The sequence below is a fragment of the Pristis pectinata genome, chromosome 8, assembly GCF_009764475.1.
Source record: "Pristis pectinata isolate sPriPec2 chromosome 8, sPriPec2.1.pri, whole genome shotgun sequence".
Taxonomy (NCBI): domain Eukaryota; kingdom Metazoa; phylum Chordata; class Chondrichthyes; order Rhinopristiformes; family Pristidae; genus Pristis; species Pristis pectinata.
The window spans coordinates 2,006,234-2,028,962 of NC_067412.1; the positions used below are offsets into that span (position 1 = coordinate 2,006,234).

At 47.1% G+C, this 22,729-nt stretch overlaps 1 protein-coding gene across 2 annotated transcripts; it reads right to left on the minus strand.

Annotated features, from left to right (window-relative positions):
• Positions 1–516: 516 nt before the first annotated feature.
• Positions 517–21,076, minus strand: dnaja3a (DnaJ heat shock protein family (Hsp40) member A3a). 2 transcript variants are annotated; one of them, XM_052021512.1, is made up of 12 exons: positions 20,828–21,044; positions 15,956–16,086; positions 14,624–14,707; positions 14,044–14,241; positions 12,866–13,018; positions 11,351–11,498; positions 10,524–10,588; positions 9,418–9,546; positions 8,430–8,545; positions 5,727–5,824; positions 2,022–2,147; positions 517–807 (listed from the first exon to the last, which is right to left on the minus strand). In XM_052021512.1, the coding sequence occupies exons 1-11, from the start codon at positions 21,024–21,026 to the stop codon at positions 2,032–2,034; spliced, it is 1,437 nt and encodes a 478-aa protein (XP_051877472.1). In that variant the 5' UTR covers positions 21,027–21,044; the 3' UTR covers positions 517–807; positions 2,022–2,031. The 2 variants fall into 2 exon arrangements, with proteins under 2 accessions (XP_051877472.1, XP_051877473.1); XM_052021513.1 differs by lacking the exon at positions 2,022–2,147 and having other exon boundaries at positions 20,828–21,076.
• Between the last annotated feature and the right edge of the window lie 1,653 nt (positions 21,077–22,729).

Consider the following 22,729-nt stretch of genomic DNA (forward strand, 5'->3'; position numbering starts at 1 on the left):
AAATCCAGGTCCAATGTCAACCTCAAATTATTCACTGTCTTCTGAAGTGTGAGGCATACAGAGCCCCTCTGTACTCTCTGCAGGTACAAGTGAGCTAGTATGCAAGGCAGAGGATTGGGGGCTTAGCATAATAACACCTACTCCAAGGCAGTTTTGTCAGAAACAAGGTTGCAGCCCAGAGACCTACACTGAACTCTGGGGGCAAGGAGCTACATGGAGGTGGCTGGAGGAGACCTTAAATTGCATGCTCAAAGATAATTAGAACATCTCACCTCTCTGTGCTGTTCAGCCAATGAATGACCAAAGGAGCTTTTAGTCAAGCTTGGTCCATGTGGACAGAGCTGGCTACACACTAATGCACATGACAAGACCTACTCACATTCATTGCTGCAAGAATCTTGAACCTCGAGTAAAATTTTCAAACATTCCAGAGGAAAACAAAGTGACCAACTGACAGGAAAACCTGGGAAATTCCTGCAACTCACTTAGGGATTTATGAAAAAAGACAGCTCCAACTAGCAGCACATTTTTATCTCGTCCAAAACATCAATCACATAGTGCAACAGCGGTGATTAAATACTGGATCTATCACTATATTTACATGGCTATTGACATCACTGTACAGAGTAATTGAAACTAAATGTAATGACTTCCTTATTGGAGAATGAGGGGTCCAGCTCGTGTGCCTGTCCTGCTCCATGGGAAAGGAATTCCTCCAGCAGTCCCCTGCCCGTTTGACATGGTGACAGTAGTTATGCATCCTTCACAGCATAGCAGTCTGGGCTCAGTTCCCACTTGAGCGTTTTCCTGGAATCAAAGTACAGCCTTTGAAACACGCAAGACTTTCCAACAGGTTTATCACAGTTGGGATTTAGGCAAGAATGGGCTGTTTGGAAGTAGTGTCCCAGGTGGTACAAGGGTATTGTGTTCACAAAACATCCACACAGTAAGCATAAGAGATAACCCAGGGCTGCTGTGTAGTATGTGAACCTTCTCAAAGTTCATTCATTAAGACCATGACTGATCTGATCTCGGCCTCAGTTCCATTTTCTTACCTGTTCACCTCAATCCTAGACTTCACTGTCCTCCAGAAATCCACATCTCGGCCTTGAATATACAGAATGATCAAGCTTCCACAGCCTGGAGATTCTCAACAGTCAGATGAAAAATTTCCCATCTCCACTTTAAATTAGTGACCTCTTCTGAAAGTAGTCTCTTGTAACTGGGATCCCCCATGGGGGGGGGGGGGGACCCTTCACGTAGTCAAACCCTTTCAGAATCTCATCTAATCTCATATTTAACTTTTCCTTCATCTCAACAATATCCTGATGAACCTTCTCTGAACTGCCTCTAATGCTTGTGCCTCAAAGACACCAAAACTTAGAGTATTCCTGACGCACTCTCACCAACACCCCGCTCAGGTGTAGCGAGACTTTTACTCTCCATCCTGTTTGCAATTAAGGGTAACATTCCATTTGCCTAACTACTCCCTGTATGTGCAAGCTAACTGTTTTGTGTACAAGGACACCCAGATCCCTCTGAAACATTCTGTAATCTCTCCATGCAAACATTTTGCTTTTCTAATTTTGATCCCCAAGTGGATCACCTCACATTTCCCCACAATGTTTTCACCTGACAATTCACTGCCACCTCACATTTCCTTGTCCCTTCCTCTAAGTTAATATAGAATGTAAATAGTTGAGGACTGAGCACTGATCCCTGTGCACTTCACAAAATGATGTTCTACACTGACTGATATACCAAGAATCTGTTAAAACCCATGACAACAATGCCCATGAGAGGGGATTCCATCTTTTATCCATGAACATTATATAACAGCAATTAACTGGCTCGTGTTGAACAAGGTGAGGCAGAGCAGGCACCAAATATCATCCTCTCACTACATACACGAGAGGTGGAGGCACACTTCATCTACAATGAAGACTGGCTGCCCAAAGCCTTCAGACATTGGACAAACTCAACAGTCTGAATCATGAAGGGAAAACAAAAAGACGTCCTACCTCTGACACATCAACTAAACATTCGCTTTAATTTGGTAAGGAATCCTTCCTTGTTTTCCCCTGGCTCTGCCTCTGGTTTCTCTGACTCTCTTTCCCCCGTCTCTGTCCTTGCCCGGGCTTCAGTGCCTGTAGGTACAAACAGTGAAAGCCCAGGGTCACATGTCAAGGAAAGAGAAACTACCAACAACACGGGAATCAGTACAAGCCAGTCACGCAGGTTTAAGGTAAATGAGTCAAGTAGTGTTAATGGCAGCCCGATCGTTTCTCTTCAATTCACTGGGTCTAACACCCAAGGTGTGCAATTTCAATTCATTCCCCTCCCTCGTTCCTCTCCAAGTACACAGAAATCTAACTAAATGAAACACCTCATCAGAACTAGCAGTAAGAGCAGAAAAATACTACACAACTCAATTAGATCATGGGTAGCGATGGGAATGCTAAGAAATTTCAAGGGACGTGTCGGTCGAGTGAGTGGGCAACAAGACAGAGACACATGCTAAAGTATTTTTTTAAATGATCAGAAATACTGATGTTATAAAAGTACCCAAGTATCCTTGAACATAAACCACTAACATGCAGATACAGCATGCATTTAAGGGAAACGGTACTTGCATTTATAGCAATGAGGGTTTGAATAAAAGATTAAAGATGTCTTATCACAATTATGTAGGGTCTTAGTGAAACCACACTTAAAGTATTGTATATAACTTTGGTCTTGCCCAAGAAAGGATATCCTTGCTATAGTGGGAGTGCAGAGAAGATTCTTGGATGGCAAGTTTCTTATGAGGAGAGATCAAGTAGGCTAGGTCTCTAGTCTCCAGAGTCAGACACGGTAGTGTAGCGGTTAGCGTGTCCATGTGGGTTCCCTCTGGGTGCTCCGGTTTCCTCCCATATTCCAAAGACGTACGGGTTAGGAAGTTGTGGGCAATGCTATGTTGGTGCCAGAAGAGTGGCAACACTTGCAGGCTGCCCCCAGAACATTCTCAGCAACGCAAAAAGACACATTTCACTGTGTGTTTCGACGTACATGTGACTAATAAATAAATATCAATGAGACGTAAAAAACTCAGGGCTCAACAGAGCTGATGCAGGGAGTATCGTGGGGTTCACAATTACAGAATAAGGGATAGGCTACTTTGGACAGAAATGTGGAAAATTTCAGTGTCTGGTAAACTTTTGGAATTCTCTACCCTGGAGGCTCAGTTATTGCATTCAAAAGAGAGATTGATAGATTTCTGGATAGACAATAGGAGCAGAAGTAGACCATTCGGCCCTTCGAGATCTGCACCGCCATTTTGAGATCATGGCTGATCCTCAACAATCAATATCCTGTTCCTGCCTTGTCCCCATATCCCTTGATTCCCCTATCTATAAGAAACCTATCTAGCTCCTTCTTGAAAGTGCCCAGAGAATTGGCCTCCGCTGCCCTCTGAGGCAGTGCATTCCACAAATTCACAATCCTCTGGGAGAAGAAGTTTTTCCTCACCTCTGTCCTAAATGGCCTAGCCCTTATTCTTAAATTATGCCCCCTGGTCCTGGACTTCCCTAACATCCGGAACATATTTCCTGTCTCTAACCTGTCCAATCCCTTAATAATCCTGTATGTTTCAATCAGATCCCCTCTCAATCTTCTCAATTCCAGCGTGTACAATCCCAGTCTCTCCAACCTCTCAGCATAAGACAGTCCCGACATCCCCGGAATTAACCTCGTAAACCTACGCTGCACGCCCTCTATAGCCAGGATATCCTTCCTTAACCCTGGAGACCAAAACTGTACACAATACTCCAGGAGTGGTCTCACCAGGGCCCTGTACAAATGCAAAAGAATCTCTTTGCTTTTGTACTCAATTCCCCTTGTAATACAGGCCAACATTCCATTAGCCTTCATCACTGCCAGCTGCACTTGCTCATTCACTTTCAGTGACTGATGAACAAGGACTCCTAGATCCCTTTGTATTTCCCCCTTACCTAACCCCACACCATTCAGATAATAATCCGCCCTCCTGTTCCTGCTCCCAAAGTGGAGAACCTCACACTTATCCACATTAAACTTCATCTGCCAAGTATCTGCCCACTTACCCAACCTATCCAAATCACCTTGAATTCTCCTAACTTCCTCTACACATATCGCACTGCCACCCAACTTTGTATCATCAGCAAACTTGCTAATGTTATTCACAATGCCTTCATCTAAATCATCAACATAGATCGTAAACAGCTGCAGTCCCAGCACCGAGCCCTGTGGCACCCCACTAGTCACGGCCTGCCATTCTGAGAAACATCCACTCACCCCTACCCTTTGTTTCCTATCCGCCAACCAGTTTTCTATCCACGTTAATACTCGCCCCCCAATTCCATGAGCCCTAATTTTACCCACCAATCTCCTGTGCGGCACTTTATCAAATGCCTTCTGAAAGTCGAGCTATACAACATCCACTGAATCTCCCTCGTCTATTTTCCTGGTTACACCCTCAAAAAACTCCAGTAGATTAGTCAAGCATGATTTGCCCTTGGTAAATCCATGTTGACTCGACCCAATCCTATCATTGCTATCCAAATATGCCGCTATTTCATCCTTAATAATGGACTCTAGCATCTTCCCCACCACAGATATTAGGCTAACTGGACGATAGTTCCCCGTTTTCTCCGTCCCTCCTTTCTTAAAAAGTGGGATAACATTAGCCATTCTCCAATCCTCAGCAACTGACCCCGAATCTAAGGAACGTCAGAAAATGATCACCAATGCATCCACAATTTCTAGAGCCACCTCCTTTAGTACCCTGGGATGCAGACCATCTGGACCTGGGGATTTGTCAGTCTTCAGCCCCATTAGTCTACCCATCACCATTTCTTTCCTAATGTCAATCCACTTCAGTTCCTCTGTCACCCTCTGCCTTTTGTCCATCCTTACCTCTGGGAGATTTCTTACGTCTTCCCCCGTGAAGACAGATCCAAAGTACTTATTAAATTCGACTGCCATCTCCCTGTTTCCCGTAATAATTTCACCCAATTCGGTCTTCAAGGGCCCAACATTGTTCCTAACTAACTTCTTTCCCTTCACATACCTAAAAAAGCTTTTGCTATCCTTCTTAATATTCCTGGCTAGCTTGCCTTCATACCTCATTTTTTCTTCCTGAATTACCTTTTTAGTTAAATTCTGCTGCACCTTAAAAATTTCCCAATCTTCTATCTTCCCACTCAGCTTGGCTCTGCCATATCTTCCTTTTTAACACAATGCTATCTCTGACTTCCTTTGTCAGCCACAGTGGCCCCTTTCCCCTCTTTGAGTCTTTCCTTCTCTGGGGAATAAACTGATCCTGCACCTTGTGCATTATTCCCAAGAATACCTGCCATTGCTGTTCCAATGACAATTCTGCTAGGATGCCCGCCCAGCCGACTTCAGCCAGCTCCTCCCTCATGGCTCCATAGTCTCCTTTGTTCAACCGCAAAATTGACCCTACTGATTTGCCCTTTTCCCTCTCCAATTGCAGATAAAAACTTATCATGTTATGATACAGGATGAATCAAGGAACCTGGGAATACAACAGAAAAATGTGAGGCAGAAGATCAGCCATGGTCTTGTTGAATAGCAGAGCAGGCTCATGAGGCCAATGGCATACTCCTCCTCCCATTTCTATCATCAAACATGCACCAGCTACCTTTTAGCTCTGTAGTTCAATGAAGCCTGTAAACAATGCTGCTCACCTGTAGCCGTGTTAACTATTCCATTAACTGTGCCCTCCACATCAGTCTCCTCCTCCGCATAAGCTGCCATCAGGGAACTCTGCCGAGGCGACAACCTCCTGCCAAGCAGAGATACGGAAAGAGCAGCATTTAGAAGGTCAATGGGACAACAACATGCCCCACCCCCAGAGAAACACATCCAAGAGGGACCTTACAAGCATAGCTTGAGCAAAATAGAATCACTCGGTTACCATTCACCGCAGAAGCACAGGCTGCCCTAGGGCACATGGAGGACGATTCTCTCCCTGCCGTGGTCTTTCCTCAGTGGAGATCAGTGAGCACGTTGCATGCAAGGGGGCAACACTGAAATTAGTGACAGATGCTGGTCATTAGTCCATGGCCAGCAACTTTCCCCCTCATTCTTCTAAACTCCAAGGAACACAGACCTCAACTGTCCAGCCTCTCTTGACAGGACAACCCTCTCATCCCAGGAATTTGCCTTTGTACTGCCTCCAGTACTACCATATCCCTTTTTTCAGACAAGGGACCAGAACTGCACACAGTACTCCAGGTGTGGCCTCACCAACACCCTGTACAACTGGAAGAAAACCTTCCTTTTCATAAACCCCAACACCTTTGCAATAAATGCCAACAAGCTATTTTCCTTCTTAACTACTTGTTGGACCTGCCTGCTAACTTTTTCTGATTCATGCACTAGAACACCTAGATCCCTCTGTACTTTGGTCATTTGCAACCTCTATCCATTTACATAATAATGTCTTCTAATTCCTCTTACCAAAGTGCATAACGTCACGCCTCTGCACATTAAACTTCATCTTGCCAGGTTTTCACCCAATCTCTCCATCGATCTATATCCCATTGCAGAATCAATGTCCCCATCACAACACGCCTTTCTACCTATGTTTATACCAACAGCAAACTTGGAAATCTTACATTTTGTTCCCTTCAAGTCATTAATATATAAACAGTGAACAACTGACCAAGAACCAATCCTTGCGGAAGTGATAATAAGACAGGTACATCCCTAGTCAAATCCCTCCAGCCTGAAAAGGACCTATTTGCTCCAACTCTGTTTTCTATGCGACAATCAGTTTTCAATCCATGCCAGTACACTTCCTCCAATACCATGGGCCTTTAACTTATGCACCTGCCTCTTATGTGACACTTGGTCAAATGCTTTTTTTTAAGAAATCTAAATATACTACATCTACAGGTTCCCCTCTATCTCCCTGTCACATCCTCAAAGAATTCAAGCAAATTTGTCAAACATGATCCTTAAAACCAGGTTAATTAGGTTTAATTATATTCAGCTTTCCTAAAAGATTAGTTGTTTGCTCTTTGATTACTGAGTGTAGCATCGTGCCAACAAATCTCTCCCTCCATGGCTTCCCTGCTCACTCCCTCTGATCTCCTGCTCTGAGATCCCTAGTGTGAAATAATACAGGAAATGCTGGAAATACCCAACAGGTTGGGCAGCATCTGTAGGAAGAGCAAGAGATGAATTCCCTGCCACTTGCCGCAGGATGCCCACCTCAAAGCTCTGCTGCCCTCTCTGGGAAGCTGCCGGACCTGCTGAGCATTTTGTGTTTTAGTTTCAAATCTCCAGCGTCTGCAGGTTATGACCTTGAGATCTCGGCCCTCTTGCAACACTAGCTTCTTGATTATTCCCGAATTTAAATGCTCCACCACTGGTGAACCATGCCACCCAGCAAGACCTAAACTCTGAATTCTCTCCTTAAATCTCTCTTCCTTTCTTTCCTCAAAACATTGATGGGAAATGATAAGATCGATCAAGCAAAACCACTTACATTGGTTAAGAAATCTGGGCCTCCCCAATGCCGTCTATCTATGAAGTATAACAGCTTTATTTTTGTATTCAATTACCTGAGCAAAAGAAGATAACACCAGCCTTGTGTGAATCATGCACTCGGACACCCAGACCCCTCCTAATCTCAGAACTCCACTTTTTCTCACCATTTAGATAACACGCTTCTTAGTTCTTTCTGCCAAAATGGACCATTTCACACCTCCCACATCATACTCCATTTGACAGATCTTTACCCTCACATTTAACCTATCCATCCCTTTAGTCTCGTGTTCACTTCACAGCTTCCTTTCTTGCCTCTGTGTCATCATGGAATTTTCCAACCATACCTTCAGTGCCTTCATCCAGTTTACAAACTGTAAACCCGAAGTCCTGCCCTAATCCCCGTGACATGTGACTTGTCCTATTTACACCTACCGTTTCCTGTTAGTCATGATACCTCCTGCACTGAGAGATTTTACTTTGCACGTTAATCTTTGACATGGCACCTTCTCAAATGTCTTCCAGAAATCTAAGTGCAGTACATTCACCGTGTTCCCTTTACCCACAGCATGTTACTTCGAAGAATACAACTGGTGGGACACTTCAAAGCCCATTGCAAAGAGGGGAGTGTGCAATTCCAAAGTGTGGACCAGATTTCTGCTTTGAGCTGCCCCTTTAGACTTGGCTCCCAAGCCCCACGCCCGTCCAGTGAACATTGATCGCCTTGTTACAGGAGGTCAAATACCACCTCAGATTAATGTTCATTGTTCACCACAGCACGAAGGAAGTTTACTTCTATGCACACCCTGTTGTCTCCCACTGATGGGGCCAACGGTAAGGTGCAAAGCTAATGGCTCTGGATTCCCAGCTCTGGCCTCAACAAAGGGCATACTCACTTTGGGATTTTCACCTTGATGTGGATATAGTGATCTCCGTATCCGTAACTATTGACTTTCGGGATACCTTTGCCAGCAAGTCGAATCCTCTGATCAACCTGAATCCCAGCCGGGATCTGCAGACAAGACAGGGAGTGTGAGCAGCTACAGGCAGCAGAGGGTCTGTTCGCCACCATACAGCAGAGATCATCAGAATAAAGTGGCAAGGTACAGTGGTAGAGGCGGGTACAATGTTTAAAATACATTTGGACAGGCACGTGGATAGGAAAGGTTTAGAGGGATACAGGCCAAACGCAGGCGAATGGGACTTAGATGGGTACTTTGGTTGGCATGGACGAGCTGAGCTGAAGGACCAGTTTCCGTGCTGTATAACTGTGAGTACAATCCTTCTGGAGTGAAGGGAAACATCAGGTTCATCAATCCCCCCAGTAAGCAAGACTTGAGGATGAAAATTGAAACCGTGTCCCGGTGAAAGACTCTGGTACAGATGTGGAGTTTAACCAGCCACACATCACACAGCTGCTGCCCTCTGCAGGACAGTCACAGCACTGAAGGCCAACCAGTCCGAGTGGCAACTACTGGAGGCAGGCACCTGTCACTCGGGTGTACCCACACTTGCATTAGGACTGCCAGCACTCCAGTACCAATTCGAGCACAAACTCCTCGAGCAGAACGCTGGAGGGGCTCTGTCGGAATGACAACATGGACTTCAGGAAAGTTGTGGCTTGGCATTTGCAGGAGTGATCCACAAGTGACTCGGGCTGTCAGTGTGGCTGTGCAGAAACTAGAGGTTAATCTCCATCACACAGCTGGTCCAAGGAAAACAATGACGGGCACTTAAAAGGAAGTGTTCTGCACCGTCTTTGAATGGTTTTGTTTCATGACGGTACCAGAGGTGGTTGGGTGTTGGGGCTGTTTGATCTCACTGATCCCAAGCAAACAAGGAATAGTTTCTGGTTCCTGCTAACTGCAGCCCAGTGACACTCACCGTAATGTTGATGGTTTCGTGCAGTCCCTGAGCTCGAGCAGTGCCCCCTAGGACTGCCTGGGCTATGGATATGTACAGGTCAGAGTGAATGTCTGCTCCATCCCGTCGGAAGGTCGAGCTCCTCTGGACCTAAATGATGCAGAGAAAACTGAAGCATCCAGGACTCACGATCCAACGATCCTGCAGCAAGACCTCCCCCCTCTCCATCAAACCCACGACTCGCCATCCCATCAGCAAACATACTGATCCCATGCAGTACTGGCCATTAACTTCCAGGCCCAATGCATCTACATGCACCAAGAGGCCATAGGTCTAATGTGAGACAGGGAAAGTTTGAGAGAGATTTGAGGGGCAAATTTTGATTTTACACAGAGTGGTGGGTGCCTGGAACGCACTGTCGGGGTGCTGGTGGAAGCAGATACGGCAGCAACACTCAAGAGGCACTTAACCAGGCACATGAACAGGCCGGGAATGGAGGGATATGGACCACATGCAGGCAGATGGAATTAGTTTAATTTGTCATCACGGTCAGTGCAGACAATGGTGGACCAAAGCACCTGTTCCTGTGCCGTAGCACATCACGGACACCAGCCTCCCCTCCCTGGACTGTCTTTACCTCTCACTGTCTTAGTGAAGCAGTCAGCATAATCAAAGACCCCACCCACCCGGGATATTCTCTCTTCTCTCCTCTTCCATCGGGTAGAAGATACAGGAGCCTGAGGGCACGTACCACCAGACTTAAGGACAGCTTCTACCCAACTGTGATAAGACTATTGAACCGTTCCCTTATACAATGAAATGGACTCTGACCTCAATCTACCTACTTGTGACCTTGCACCTTATTGCACTGCACTTTCTCTGTAGCTGTGACACTCTGCACTGTTATTGTTTTCACCTGTACTACATCAATGCACTCTGTACTAACCCAATGTAACTGTACTGTGTAATGAATTGACCTATACAGTCGGTATGCAAGACAAGTTTTTCACTGTACCTCGGTACAAGTGACAATAATAAACCAATACCAAATACTGTTCTATGTTTCATTCCTCATACACTGCAGATCAGCCCTGAGATGGGGACAATGCATCTCCTCAGTGACTTACCCTAAAGGTGATGAAGATCTCCTTGCGTCCCACTGGCATCCGTACAGTCTGTCCGTCCTCCACACCTGTAACATGCACACACGCTATATCAGGTACAGCACCAGCGTGGCTATCAGGACCAGCGGCTGACGGCTCTCAGTGAGCGCAATGTGTTAGAGCTCCATTGGCAAGGATGGCCCAGGTTCAGCTCCTGCTCTCTGAAGTACAGGGTCAGTTAATTATCCAGCAGCAGCTGCTGGCTGCTCACTGACATCAACCTAGGGCACTCACTGACCCAGCCCTCACTGGGCATCACAACAGGGAAAACCGGGGGAGGTGGTTTGGTCTCTTGGGTCTGTGTTGACGTTCAGATTATGGATGATTTGCTCAATTCCATTTCCCCATCCTGGTTGCACAAACTAACCAGAGAGAACACACCAGGCAGGTGGTAACTGAGGAGCCTGAACCAATTTTGTCCACCTATCACTGCTCTGCTTTTCCCTCCTATATAATGGGCTTCCCCTTTTCCTATCTTCAGTTCTGACCCGAAACGTTGACCGCCTGCTTTTCTCCACGGATGCTGCCTGGCCTGCTGAGTTCCTCCAGCATCATGTGTTTTGCCTTAACCAATTACCCCGGTTAAGCAAAGTCAATTGGAGGTCACAGGGTTGGGGGAGAGGATCCTAGACAATCAGCTCCACGCTATCACACCAGGCGCACGGCCACGGATCTCTGGGAGACTGGAATGTGTGTGGATTTGCTCCGAGATTCCCCTCCACACCAGCCTGCTATTACGCCATCACCACATTGCTCTTGGAGCAGGGATCTGGCTGTTGACCAATTCTCACCCGCTGGAACCGGCACCACAACAGTCTTCTTCTGTTTACTCTGCCCACTCCCTCGGCACACAATGCAGGGTGTTGTCATCACGGAGCCCCGCCCACCACATCGCCGGCACGTGGAACGCATCACAAACGGACCAGTGTTCAGGGTTTCCTGTCGGAGGAACACAGGACAACGTGTGGTCACCACAGCAGCCCCGGCAGAGCACAAGCAGTCTATGCTCGTGGGGTTATTCATTAACTGGTGGCAGCAGCTCCGCCAAGTGGGACAAACATCCCAACCAAACGACCAGCTTAGAGATGGACAGACAGCTGGGGGTTGTGGAGAGGGACTGGAACTCCCTTTGATCACCTCTATCTGTAGCTCAGCTGCACTGGGCACCAGAGCTCCCTGTCTCACCATACTCTCACCTTGGGTCCACCTTAGCCCCAGCATCAGGTAATTGGGGAGACAAGTTCCAGATTTCTACTGTTGTTTGTGTTCAAAGAAATGCTTCCTGAAATTACTCCTGAATAGCCCAGCTCCAATTCAAAACTGTAGAATTTACAGCATGGCTGGCATCCTTTGCCCTCCCTTGCACTGCAGCCCTGAGAGGGGAAGATGCATCCCTCGAACGGCAGCAGCCTTGACAGCAAACAAGTTCTGTGGCCAGCTCAACCATTTCCATGGGCAGGGAAGAGTGAATTACATAGCTCTGGTCTAGAGCCACAGGTTGCCCAGAGTGAGAAAAGACCTCAAATTCTCCTCTCCAGAATAGTAAATCAGATGAGGATTTGTCAATAGTTTCACAGTCACCATTGCTGATTCTAGATTTCACTCAAGGTTTAATTACCCAAAATGAAATTCCTCAGCCACTGTGAGCTTTTGAACTTGTGTCCAGCTCATTACTCCACAGCTCTGGTACAGTTGGGTGACCACCGCGGGAGCCTCTCTCTGGTTCCCGATTCCCTCACTAGGAATCATTGAAATACTTTCATCATATGCACAGTCTTCAATACAACTCTCCACGTCCTGGAATCAATCTGACAGAGACCTTGGCTTTACAATCCATCTGCAGGAGGAGGTTGATGTGTGTCATTGACCTCCCCCCACACACACATATGTATGAACAATATGTATGTATGAACAATTTTGTCCTTTTAAACAAGCCTTACTGGACTGTTCTGTTGCACTATGTCCCAATGACTTGTCGATATATATGAATTATAAGCAAAATCTAACATCTTGCTGTACTCCAGCCAAAACGAGAGTGAGAGACCACCACACGCGAGAGGACTACGAGAGGTAACCGTTCAGACAACTGTTCCCTTATTCGCTCCAGCTCTTTAGTACAGATGAAAGTAAATCACACAGCCCGTCACACTCCTCATTAAAATAAAACGTTAAATACTACTTTCATGCAAACTATTGTTTTGTAAGATTATAAAACTTGAAAAATAAAACAGCCATGGGTCCTGGATCTCAATACAAGCCAGCAGAGACAGATGGGCCAAGTGGCCTTTTGTTCAATTTGTACACACCATGCCAGTTCCGTTGCAGTAATGGCAGTGCTGAACTTTAGTCCCTGGCTCATTCCCTCTACCATCACACCGCTGACACGTGTCCTCCAGATTCACTGTGATCTCCTTGTTCACTCCCTTTGCAGCCTGAGTGAAGGTCAGCTCCATAATGTACTGAGGGAGAGCAGATATAACAGACGGCAGTGAGGTAAAGCAACAGCACTTTGCAAAGTCAACAGAAAAACAATTCCCAAGCTTAACTCTAAATAACAATCAAGTAACACCTGCTTAAATCCAAATTCACTCTTTTAAAGTGAACTTTTTGTCAACTACTTATTTGGTTACTGTTCCTTAAAATACAGTCACACAGAGAGGTTTGAGAGAGCTTGAACCAACATTCTTCTCAGAGTTAGATATTCTAGTTTCACACAGTAGCCTGAAAAGGTTGAGGGAGGAGACAGGCTATAAACACGTTCCCCTACACATTATTTCTGAAGGTGGTTGTTTAGTGTGGTAAATGGTTTCAGAGATTTCCAAGGAACAGGTGGCAGCTCAGATCATGGAGTCGGTTCAGTGTTCTCAGCAGGCATCAGCTCCCGTGAACATAATATAGTCTGTGATGTGGTAAACTAGAGACCTCTGAAGTATCTTGAAAAGTCTTGAAAGTTTTTGGACATTTTATAGGAATCTCTTGGCTACTGAACTGCCAGTACCCAAAAGGCAGACTGCAGCCATACCCAAAGAATCTTTAAGTGGGTGAGGCAGGTACAACAGTACCATGTAAGAAGCAATTAGATAAGTACATGGAGGGGAAGGGCCTGGAGGGATATGGGCCGAACACAGGAAATTGGGACGAACAAGGTGGATGACTTGATTGGCATGGACTCGCTGGGCTGAAGGGCCTGTATCTGAGCTGTATTGCTCTAAACTGCAGAGCAACCTCAAAGCCCAAAGTCCTTGGTGTGGAGTGAAAGGACCCAAACTGCTCTCCTTCCTCCAGGAACTCTGGATATTGCATTCCGAGCCAGTAACTTGCCTTGTACAATCTGGGAGTTTCTACACATGTATGTACCACAAAAAATTCCTTTGGGAGGGAAATGCTTTTGACCCAAACAGTCTCTTGGTGGGGGAACAGAGGAGGAATTGTTCACCCCCGGCAGTACCAGTTCTGCAGATAACCAAGTACCCTGCCCACTCACCTCCTGCGGCTGGTCAAACACACTGTTGAAATCTGTGAATCGAGATCCAGTAAACTCCCCAAAGATGCGTCTGAAGAGTTCCTCTGGATCCACAGAAGGGCCCGATTGCCAGTACTGCTGGCCCCTGGCTGCTCCTGCATCAAATCCTGCTGCCCCGTACGTGTCATACTGTTTCCTCTTCACCTCGTCACTTAGTACCTGTAACCGACAATGGCATCAACCAGAGCCGCAAACCCACCAAACAACAAAACCGTGACCAGTACCTCACCGCCCCTGGAGAATGGACAATGGTAACACTTCCACTGTGCTGCCCACTACTGGGAACGGGGATCTTGCTGCTCTAAGCTGGGCCATTCAGCCCATCATACCGTGCTGACACAGGGGAAAACTCGCACCCTCCCCGACCAATGCACAGAGCTCTCCACCCCCAGCCACAGCCCAGCCCCTGCAACAAATCAAAGAAACTGCCACTGATGCCTTGAGCATCCACACAACCCTTGTCCCACTGCCCCAGACGGGTCAGCGCCTTATCATTGCCCATCAATGCTCCCACGGGTCATTATAAGAGCAGATCCAGTACCTCATAAGCTTCTGCCACCTGGGAAAATTTCTCCTTTGCCTTTGGGTCGTCTTTGTTTGTGTCTGGGTGGTATTTCTTCGCAAGCTGTGTGCAAGGACAGAGGGTCGAACTGCGATTAGATGTTACACGGAGCTACAGAGACCAACCTCTCCCCCAAATGCTTTTCTAGGAAAAGTTCTGTTTTTCAAAATGGATTGCAACGATGTTCCCATTCTAATCAGCTTTGATTTATTTTGTTTGAATTTTAGGATACAACAGTGATTAATGCAGACTAGATTTAAGAACAGGTTTACGAAGAGATACTCAAATTTGACTTAACAGCAGCACTCAAGTCCCTCAGCCACTTATCTCATCAATTTGTGGTGCCTCAGATCCAGACAAGGTTCACTCCACTGTGCCAAAAATCAAAGAGGGAAAAGTAAATCCCATGTTCAGTCACCAGCCCACAGTGAGCTTTGTTGTGGGGTACCACCACAGGATACAGTGCCTCTCTCCCAGATCAGCATGATGGTGAAGTGAGTCTGTGTTCCCACCTCTCCAGGGCCTCTCGCTGCATTATGTAGAGGTGGCCATTGTCTGAGGCCCAATTACAATGCCTCCCATAGTGGATCCTGCTGTGTCTCCAGAATCATAGTTCACATGTGGGCACATGGAATGCCTGATCTCATGAAATTGTGCGCCGGCAAAATCAGTTCCTCCAGAAAATTTAAAAGACAATTTGGAGAAGTACATGGATAGGAAAGATTTAGAGGGATATGGGCCAAATGCAGGCAATCGGGACTTCCTTAGGTGGATATCTTGGTCGGTGTGGACCAGATGGGCCGACGGGCCTGTTTCCGTGCTGTATTACTCTATGATTATGACTAAGAGCAGGCGAAGCTAAAGGAATGGATTTCCATCGTGTGGCAGGTTAACTATTCTGGCTGATGGTTCATCAGAAAGGTTGTGTATTTGCTACCTTCATTGGCTGCCTGACCAAATATTGGCCTAGGTAGGCACGGCAGTGTAGCGGTTAGCATAACGCTATTACAGCGCCAGCGATTAGGGTTCAATTCTGGCCACTGTCTGTAAGGAGTTTGTATGTCCTCCCCGTGTCTGCATGGGTTTCCTCCGGGTGCTCCGGTTTCCTCCCACATTCCAAAGACTTAGGAAGTTGTGGGCATGCTATGTTGGTGCCAGAAGCATGGCGACACTTGCGGGCTGCCCCAGAACACTCTAGGCAAAAGATGCATTTCACTGTGTGTTTCGATGTACATGTGACTAATGAAGAGATCTTAGGTTATTTATGGAATGGGGATTTATAGTCCGGTTAAAATGCCACCCTCTCCATACCTGGTAATAGGCCTTCTTAATTTCCCTCTGTGTAGCATTGCGTGGGATCCCCAACACCTCGTAATAATCAGTCTTGGCCAAACCAGAAGTTGTGTGAAATCCAGCCGCAGCTACAGAATGTGGTGCAGAACCTAGAAGGGGGAACGAAAAGCAACAGTTAGGAAAAACGCACAATTATCTCCAAGGGAATTATAACAAATGAAACTTTTGCCCGGAGGAAGTGCAAGGAGGGTTCACCATCCCGATTCCTGGGGATGGTGGAGTTGTATTCAAGCCAATACTGGATCTGTATCTCCCAAAGTTCATAAGAATGGGATGATCTCAGTGAATCAGACATGAGCTTGACAGAGAAAACACTGGAAGGATGTTTGTCTGGTTGCAGTACAAGAACTAGCAAACAGTTAGAGTCATACAGTACAGGAACAGGCAGTAAACTACGTCCGTCCTGGCCATCAAGTACCTATTGATACTAAATCCATCTACCAGCACTCAGTTTGCATCCTTGATGATTCACTTGTTCATCCAGATCCTCTTAAATGTTGTGAGAGTACCTGCCTCTGCCACTTCCTCAGGCAGTGCATTCCAGATCTTAAACAACCTCAGAGGATTTTGTGTGCCTCCAGCAGGTACTCACTCAGCCTCCTCTGCTCCAAAGATAACCAACCTGTCCAGTCTCTCCTCATAACGGAAACATTTCACCCCAGCAACATCCCGGTGATCTCCTTAGACAAGGCATCAGTCATTCATGAAAAAAAACCTCGCTCAAACATCTGTGAATCCTTGGAATTCTCAACCTAACGGAGCTAAACTCAACTGATAAGATGCCGATAGGTTTTTTAGACTCTTTAGGAATGAAGACACAATGGCGTGATACGGAAAGGTGGACATGAGGTAGATCATCCACAATCTCATTGACAGGCAGAGCAGGCAAGGACCCAAAGACCACTACTTCCCTTGGTTCTTGTTATATTCCCATGTCAAAGGGTAATCGCTCATTCAAGCCAAGGACCCCCTCATTCACATTGAATCACACCCATATTGCCTTTGCTCTGCTCTACCCACACACATTTGGCCAAACTGCAAAATTCATCACAATAGCTTCATAATGATGTGCACAAATGGGTGCTATTTTGAGAACCATCCACACTCTGCACTGTAGCCCACCACACCTGCCCCTGCATTCTGGAAACTTTCCACACAAGACGATCCCTCCCTCTTCTTCAACTAAATATCAGAAGATCGGAGCCATTGTGTTTGGTCCCATTACAAATTCTGTTCCCTTGCTCATTACTTCTTCCTGTCTCAAACTGAACCTGAATGTTGGACTACCAGTTGAACGTCAGACCACATTATCTGTGCCATCCCTCAGACCAACACTTTCCACCTATAATATTTGACTGTTAGAACAGAAGAGCTGAGATAGGGCACACTCTCCTATACCTTTGTTTCTTCTAAGCTTGACAATTCCAAAGCACCAATGGCTGGTCTTTCATATTCTACAGTGTAAAAAGCCGAGATCATCATGTCCTAACTGACACAAAACCTTGTTCACCCCTCACTTTCTGTTCATTGATCTACACTGGCTCACCTCAGTTCTTTTTTCTCCCAAAACTTCCAATCACCTTTCCTCTTCCTATCTCTGCAATTGCCTCAAGCCTTAAACCTCTCAGCTCCAGTTCTGGCCCCACTGATTCCTCTGTTAATGGCTGTGCCTTCAAACGGCCTGGTCCTTAACTCTGGAATTCCTTCCATCAACCTCACTGCCTCAATTTCCTTTCCTTTAAGGGTACTCCCTAAACCGACATCTTTCACTAACGCTTCTGGGTTAAATGGTAAATTGGTTTATTATTGTCACATGTACTGAGGTACAGTGAAAAATTTGTCTTGCATACCATTCGTACAGATCAATTCATTACAACAGTGCATTGAGGTACTACAGGGGAAAACGATAACAGTTACAGAGAAGGTGCAGTGCAGGTAGACAGTAAGGTGCAAGGTCATAACGAGGTAGATTGTGAAGTCAAGAGTCCATCTTATTGTACTAAGATAAGATAGAAACTGTCCAAGAGCCTGGTGGTACGTGCTTTCAGGCTTTTGTATCTTCTGGAGGGCGGAAGAAAAGAAAATGTCCAGAGTGGGTGGGGTCTTCGATTATGCTGGCTGCTTCACCGAGGCAGTGATGAACTAATGTCTCTACATGAGGTTCAGTGTCACCATTAGTTTGGGGACACTCCCCCCAAAGCAACTCTGGACATTTTGCTACATGAAATGTGCTGTAAAAAATGGAAATTGTTGTTCATTTTAAGTGAAACAATTTACAAAGAAACTGGTCCAGACGAGAGCTTTGCTCCACCCAGCTCCACCTTTCTCTCAGTGTTTTACAAATAACCTTCAACCCCACGTGTTCATTTTCAATTTGTGATTTTCTTCCCACTCAAATCCCATTAAGGCACACACAAGATTTAAAAAGAACAGCAGTGGACCACACATCCCCTTACAACAAGATCAGGGCTGATCTGATCACTGGCTTCCTCTCCACTGTCTCATCCCTTAACCTTTACTTTTTCTGCATTTCAAAAATCTCTCTCTGCCTTGAATAAAAAACACTCAGCATCCACAGTCCTCTAGGGCAAAGAATTCCAAAGATTTATAACTCTCAGAATAAATTCCACCTTACCTTCAACCCTTTACCCTGAAATCATGTCCCCAGTTCTAGACTCCAGCAGGGCAAACATTCTCAAAACATCCAACCAGAACTTAAGACCAGCAAAGACAAAGCTGAAGGATTTGCAATCACCTTCAGCCAGAAACATCAAGTAGACAAATCACTTCTGCTTTCTCCTGAGATCCTCACCATCATAGAAGATTGTCTTCAGCTAATTCAATTCACTCATGATGTCAAACACCTGAGAACATAGGATACAGGAAAGGCAATGTAACCAGACAACATCACAAATCTGGTACTGAAAACCATGCTCTCCAGACTGAGCTGCTCCTCAACCCACGCTGTTCAGTAAAGTTACACCATTAACCCGCCAATGTGGAACATTGCTCAGATATTTCTTGTTCAGAAAAAAAAGGACAAATCCATCCCAGATAAATTAGTGGCATGTCAGTGTATCTTCAATCCTCTGTGAAATGACAACAGGTGTCATCGACAGTGCTATCAAGTGGTGTACACACACACCATTCAGGCCACACAACTGCCCCATTTTCAATAAGAGAATCTAACCACCTACCCTTAACATCACATCAATGTCACGAGGGGGGAGGAGTGGGTGGATGCAGGGGTCAACATTGATCAGAAACTCTACTGGACAAGCCCACATAAATACCATGGCTCCCAGAGCAGGTAAGCAGCTGTGCATTGGTAAATTGGTTTATTATCACATGTATGGAGGTACAGTGAAAAACTATTTTGCATGCCATCCATACAGATCTTTTCATCGCACTAGTACATTGAGGTACAAGGGAAAACAGTAACAGAATCCAAAATAAAGTGTTACTGTTACAGAGAAAGTGCAGTGCAGGCAGACAAAGTACAAGGCCATAATGAGGTACATTGTGAGGTCAAGAGTCCATCTTATTGTACTAGGAGACCATTCATTAGTCTTATTACAGTGGGATAGCTGTCCTTGAGCCTGGTGGTACGTGCTTTCAGGCTTTTGAATCTTCTGTTTGATGGGAGGGGGAGAAGGGAGAATGTCTGGGGTGGATGGGGAAATCGATTATGTATCCTGCTATACCTGCACACTAAATATGTTTCTTGTACAAAAACTCATGGATCTCTCTCAAACGATACTTTGCTTTTCTAATCGCCCTACCTCATATTTCTCCTTATTCTAGGCCATCTTCCATTTACCTATCAAACTGTCTAAATCCCTTTGCAGACTTGTTCTTTCTCACAATTTCCTTCATCATCAATATTTGTAGCTTCAGCAAACTTGGATGTTATATTTGGTCCCACTTCATTCTGGTATCTGGTCCTCACACTTATCACCTCTCAGTAAAATCAAACTCATTAGAACATTACAGCACAGTACAGGCCCTTTGGCCCATGAAGTTGTGCTGACATTTTACCCTGCTCTAAGATCTATCTAACCCTTCCCTCCCACGTAGCCCTCCATTTCTCTATCATTCTAGCCCATTTTCCTCTGTAAATTAAAACTTTATAAGTGCAAATAAAAAAGTCTGTAGATGTTAGAAATCAGGAAAGAAAAACAAAATGCTGGAAAAAACCTCAACAATTCAGGCAGCATCTGAGGAAAGAGAAATAGGGTTAATGTTAACACCAGAGACTGCAGATGCTGGAATCTGGAGCAGCAAACAATCTGCTGGAAGAACTCAGCAGGTCGAGCAGCAACTGTGGGAAAGGAAAGGAATTGTCGAAGTTTTGGGTTAATACTTCAGGTCAAACGTTCTGTGCCTTCCCTATATTTAAGTACTGTATGCCCGCTGAATGGAGGGTGGTGCCAGGTAATTGCCCGAATACCTCTCTGGAACTGTGAGCAGACCACGTTCAAAGCGACCAGTCACCCGTTACATTCAACCAAAGTTGGGCAGATGTTGCGCACTTTATCTTCCTTCTATCTGTTGCAGCGTGGACCCTGTCATTGACCAGGGGGAAGAGGTGAAGGGACCTGGGGTGTCCAACCCTAACCCTCCCCACACGGGCTCCCAGCCACGGGGAGGGGCGATGGCAGAGAGATCCCTCCCAGCCGAGGGGATCAGCCCCTCCCGGACCGGACCGCCCCGACTCCGGGCTGGGGGACCTCATGTCGTCTGTCCCTGGTCCCCCCCTCACCGGGCCCCGACCCCGGTCTCCGGTCCCTACTCCCCGGGCCGCCACCCAGACACCCGACCCCCACTCACCGGGCCGCCTGAGCCGCAGCTCCAGCCCGAGCCTCAGGCCCACCCCTCCGGCCGACAGCAGCCCACGGCCCTTCACAAAGGAGGCAGCCAGCCGGCGAGAAGCAAGGACCGGCGGGGCCCCGGCGTCGAGCAGCGAGGCCCCGGCCGCCGGGCCCCAGGTCACCGACACCAGACGCGCCCAGCACCGTGCCGCCGCCATCTTGGTGCGCCTGCGCACTCCCGCTGCCCGCCCGCGTCACCGCACACTGCGCCTGCGTGACAGACCTCGTGTTGCCTAGCAGCCCCGGAGAGGAGCCGCCCCTCCCCCCACCGCCAGCCCCGGGCTGCCCGGTCCCCCCCTCCCCTCCCGGTCCCCCCCTCCCCTCCCATCCCCGCCCGGTCCCCCCCTCCCCTCCCATCCCCGCCCGGTCCCCCCCTCCCATCCCTGCCCGGTCCCCCCCTCCACCCCCCACCCCCCGTCCCTGCCCGGCCCCAGTCCTTTCCTCACCCCCCCCCCCCCGGGCCCACCGCCAGCCCCGGGCTGCCCGGTCCCCCCCTCCCGTCCCTGCCCGGTCCCGGTCCCTGCCCGGCCCCAGTCCTTCCCTCACCCCCCCGGGCCCCACCACCAGTCTCCGGTCCGCAGGACGTCCTGCCCCGGGTCTGCGGGCTAACCTCCCCGGGACCCTGGTACCCGGTCCCAGATCTCTCACCCCCTCCCCATCACCCCTCTCACCCCTCTCACCCCTCCCCCAGTCCCCTAAGCCAAGCACGCCGCATGCCTTCACCACTCTGTCGGCCTGTGTCGCCACTTCCAGGGAACTCTGTACCTGTACCCCTGGGTCTTGCTGTTGTCCACTTCCCCATTCACTGTGTCCCGCCCTGGTGTAACTTCCAAAAATGCATCACTTTGCACTTGTCTGAGTTAAATTCCATCTGTCATTCCCTTGCCCACTTTCCCAGTGGATCGATATCCTGCTGTAATCTTAGACAACGTCACTGTCCACCACACCACCAATTTTGGTGTCATCTGCAAACTTGCCAATCATGCCACCAACGTTCTCATCTAAGTCATGAGGACCCGCCACAGGCCTCCAATCTGAAAAGCAACCCTCCACTGCCATCCTCTTCCTCCTACCACCAAGCCAATCTGGTATCCAATCGGCAGACTCACCTTGGATCCCATGTGATCTCACCTTCCAGACCAACCTATCACCTCCTTAAAGGTATCGCCCTCATCATTCCTTTTGGTCAGCTCTTCAGGAAACTCAATTAAATTTGTGAGACACAATTTCCCACGCACAAAGCTCTACTGACTGTTGCGAATCATTCCTTGCCTTTCCAAATGCAAATAAATCCTGTGTCTTACAGTCGCTTCCAATAACTTTCCCATCACAGATGTAAAGCTACTGGCCTGTCGTTCCCTGACATCCCTGCTGCCCTTCTTAAATAAAGACACGACAGTAACTATCCTCCAGTCTTATGGCAGCTCACCTGTGGCTAACGAAGATGCACAAAATTCTGCCAGGGCTCCAACAATCCTCTCACTTCCTATAACAATCTAGGAAGTACCTGGTTAGGCCCTGGGGATTTATCCACCTTTATGCCTTTAAAGACCTCAAACACTTCCTCCTTTGTAATGTTGATATGCTCCAGAATATCACTGTTCCCTCTGCTGAACTCACTAGATTCCATGTCCCTTCTCACAGTAAATGCAGACAAGAAGTATTCATTTAGGACCTCACACATTTCCCATGGAGGTTACCGCACTGTCTCCCTAGCTAAAACAGGTTGACCTCTTAATTTGTACAGTAACCTTTTATCCAGCAATTCACCATATGCCTTTTGGAAATCCAAATACACTACCTTTACTGGTTCCCCTTTATCCACCCTGCTTGTTACATCCTCAAAGAATTCTGAGAATTT

Bases quoted from the DNA above. Each gene is read 5' to 3' on its own strand.
- dnaja3a (XM_052021512.1), bottom strand. From the start codon at position 21,026: ATGGCGGCGGCACGGTGCTGGGCGCGTCTGGTGTCGGTGACCTGGGGC. The intron at 8,546-9,417 runs GTGAGTGTCACT...TCTTGTCTGCAG, and splicing joins ACGAAACCATCAACATTACG to ATCCCGGCTGGGATTCAGGT. The intron at 5,825-8,429 runs GTGAGTATGCCC...TCTGCTTGGCAG, and splicing joins ATCAAGGTGAAAATCCCAAA to GAGGTTGTCGCCTCGGCAGA.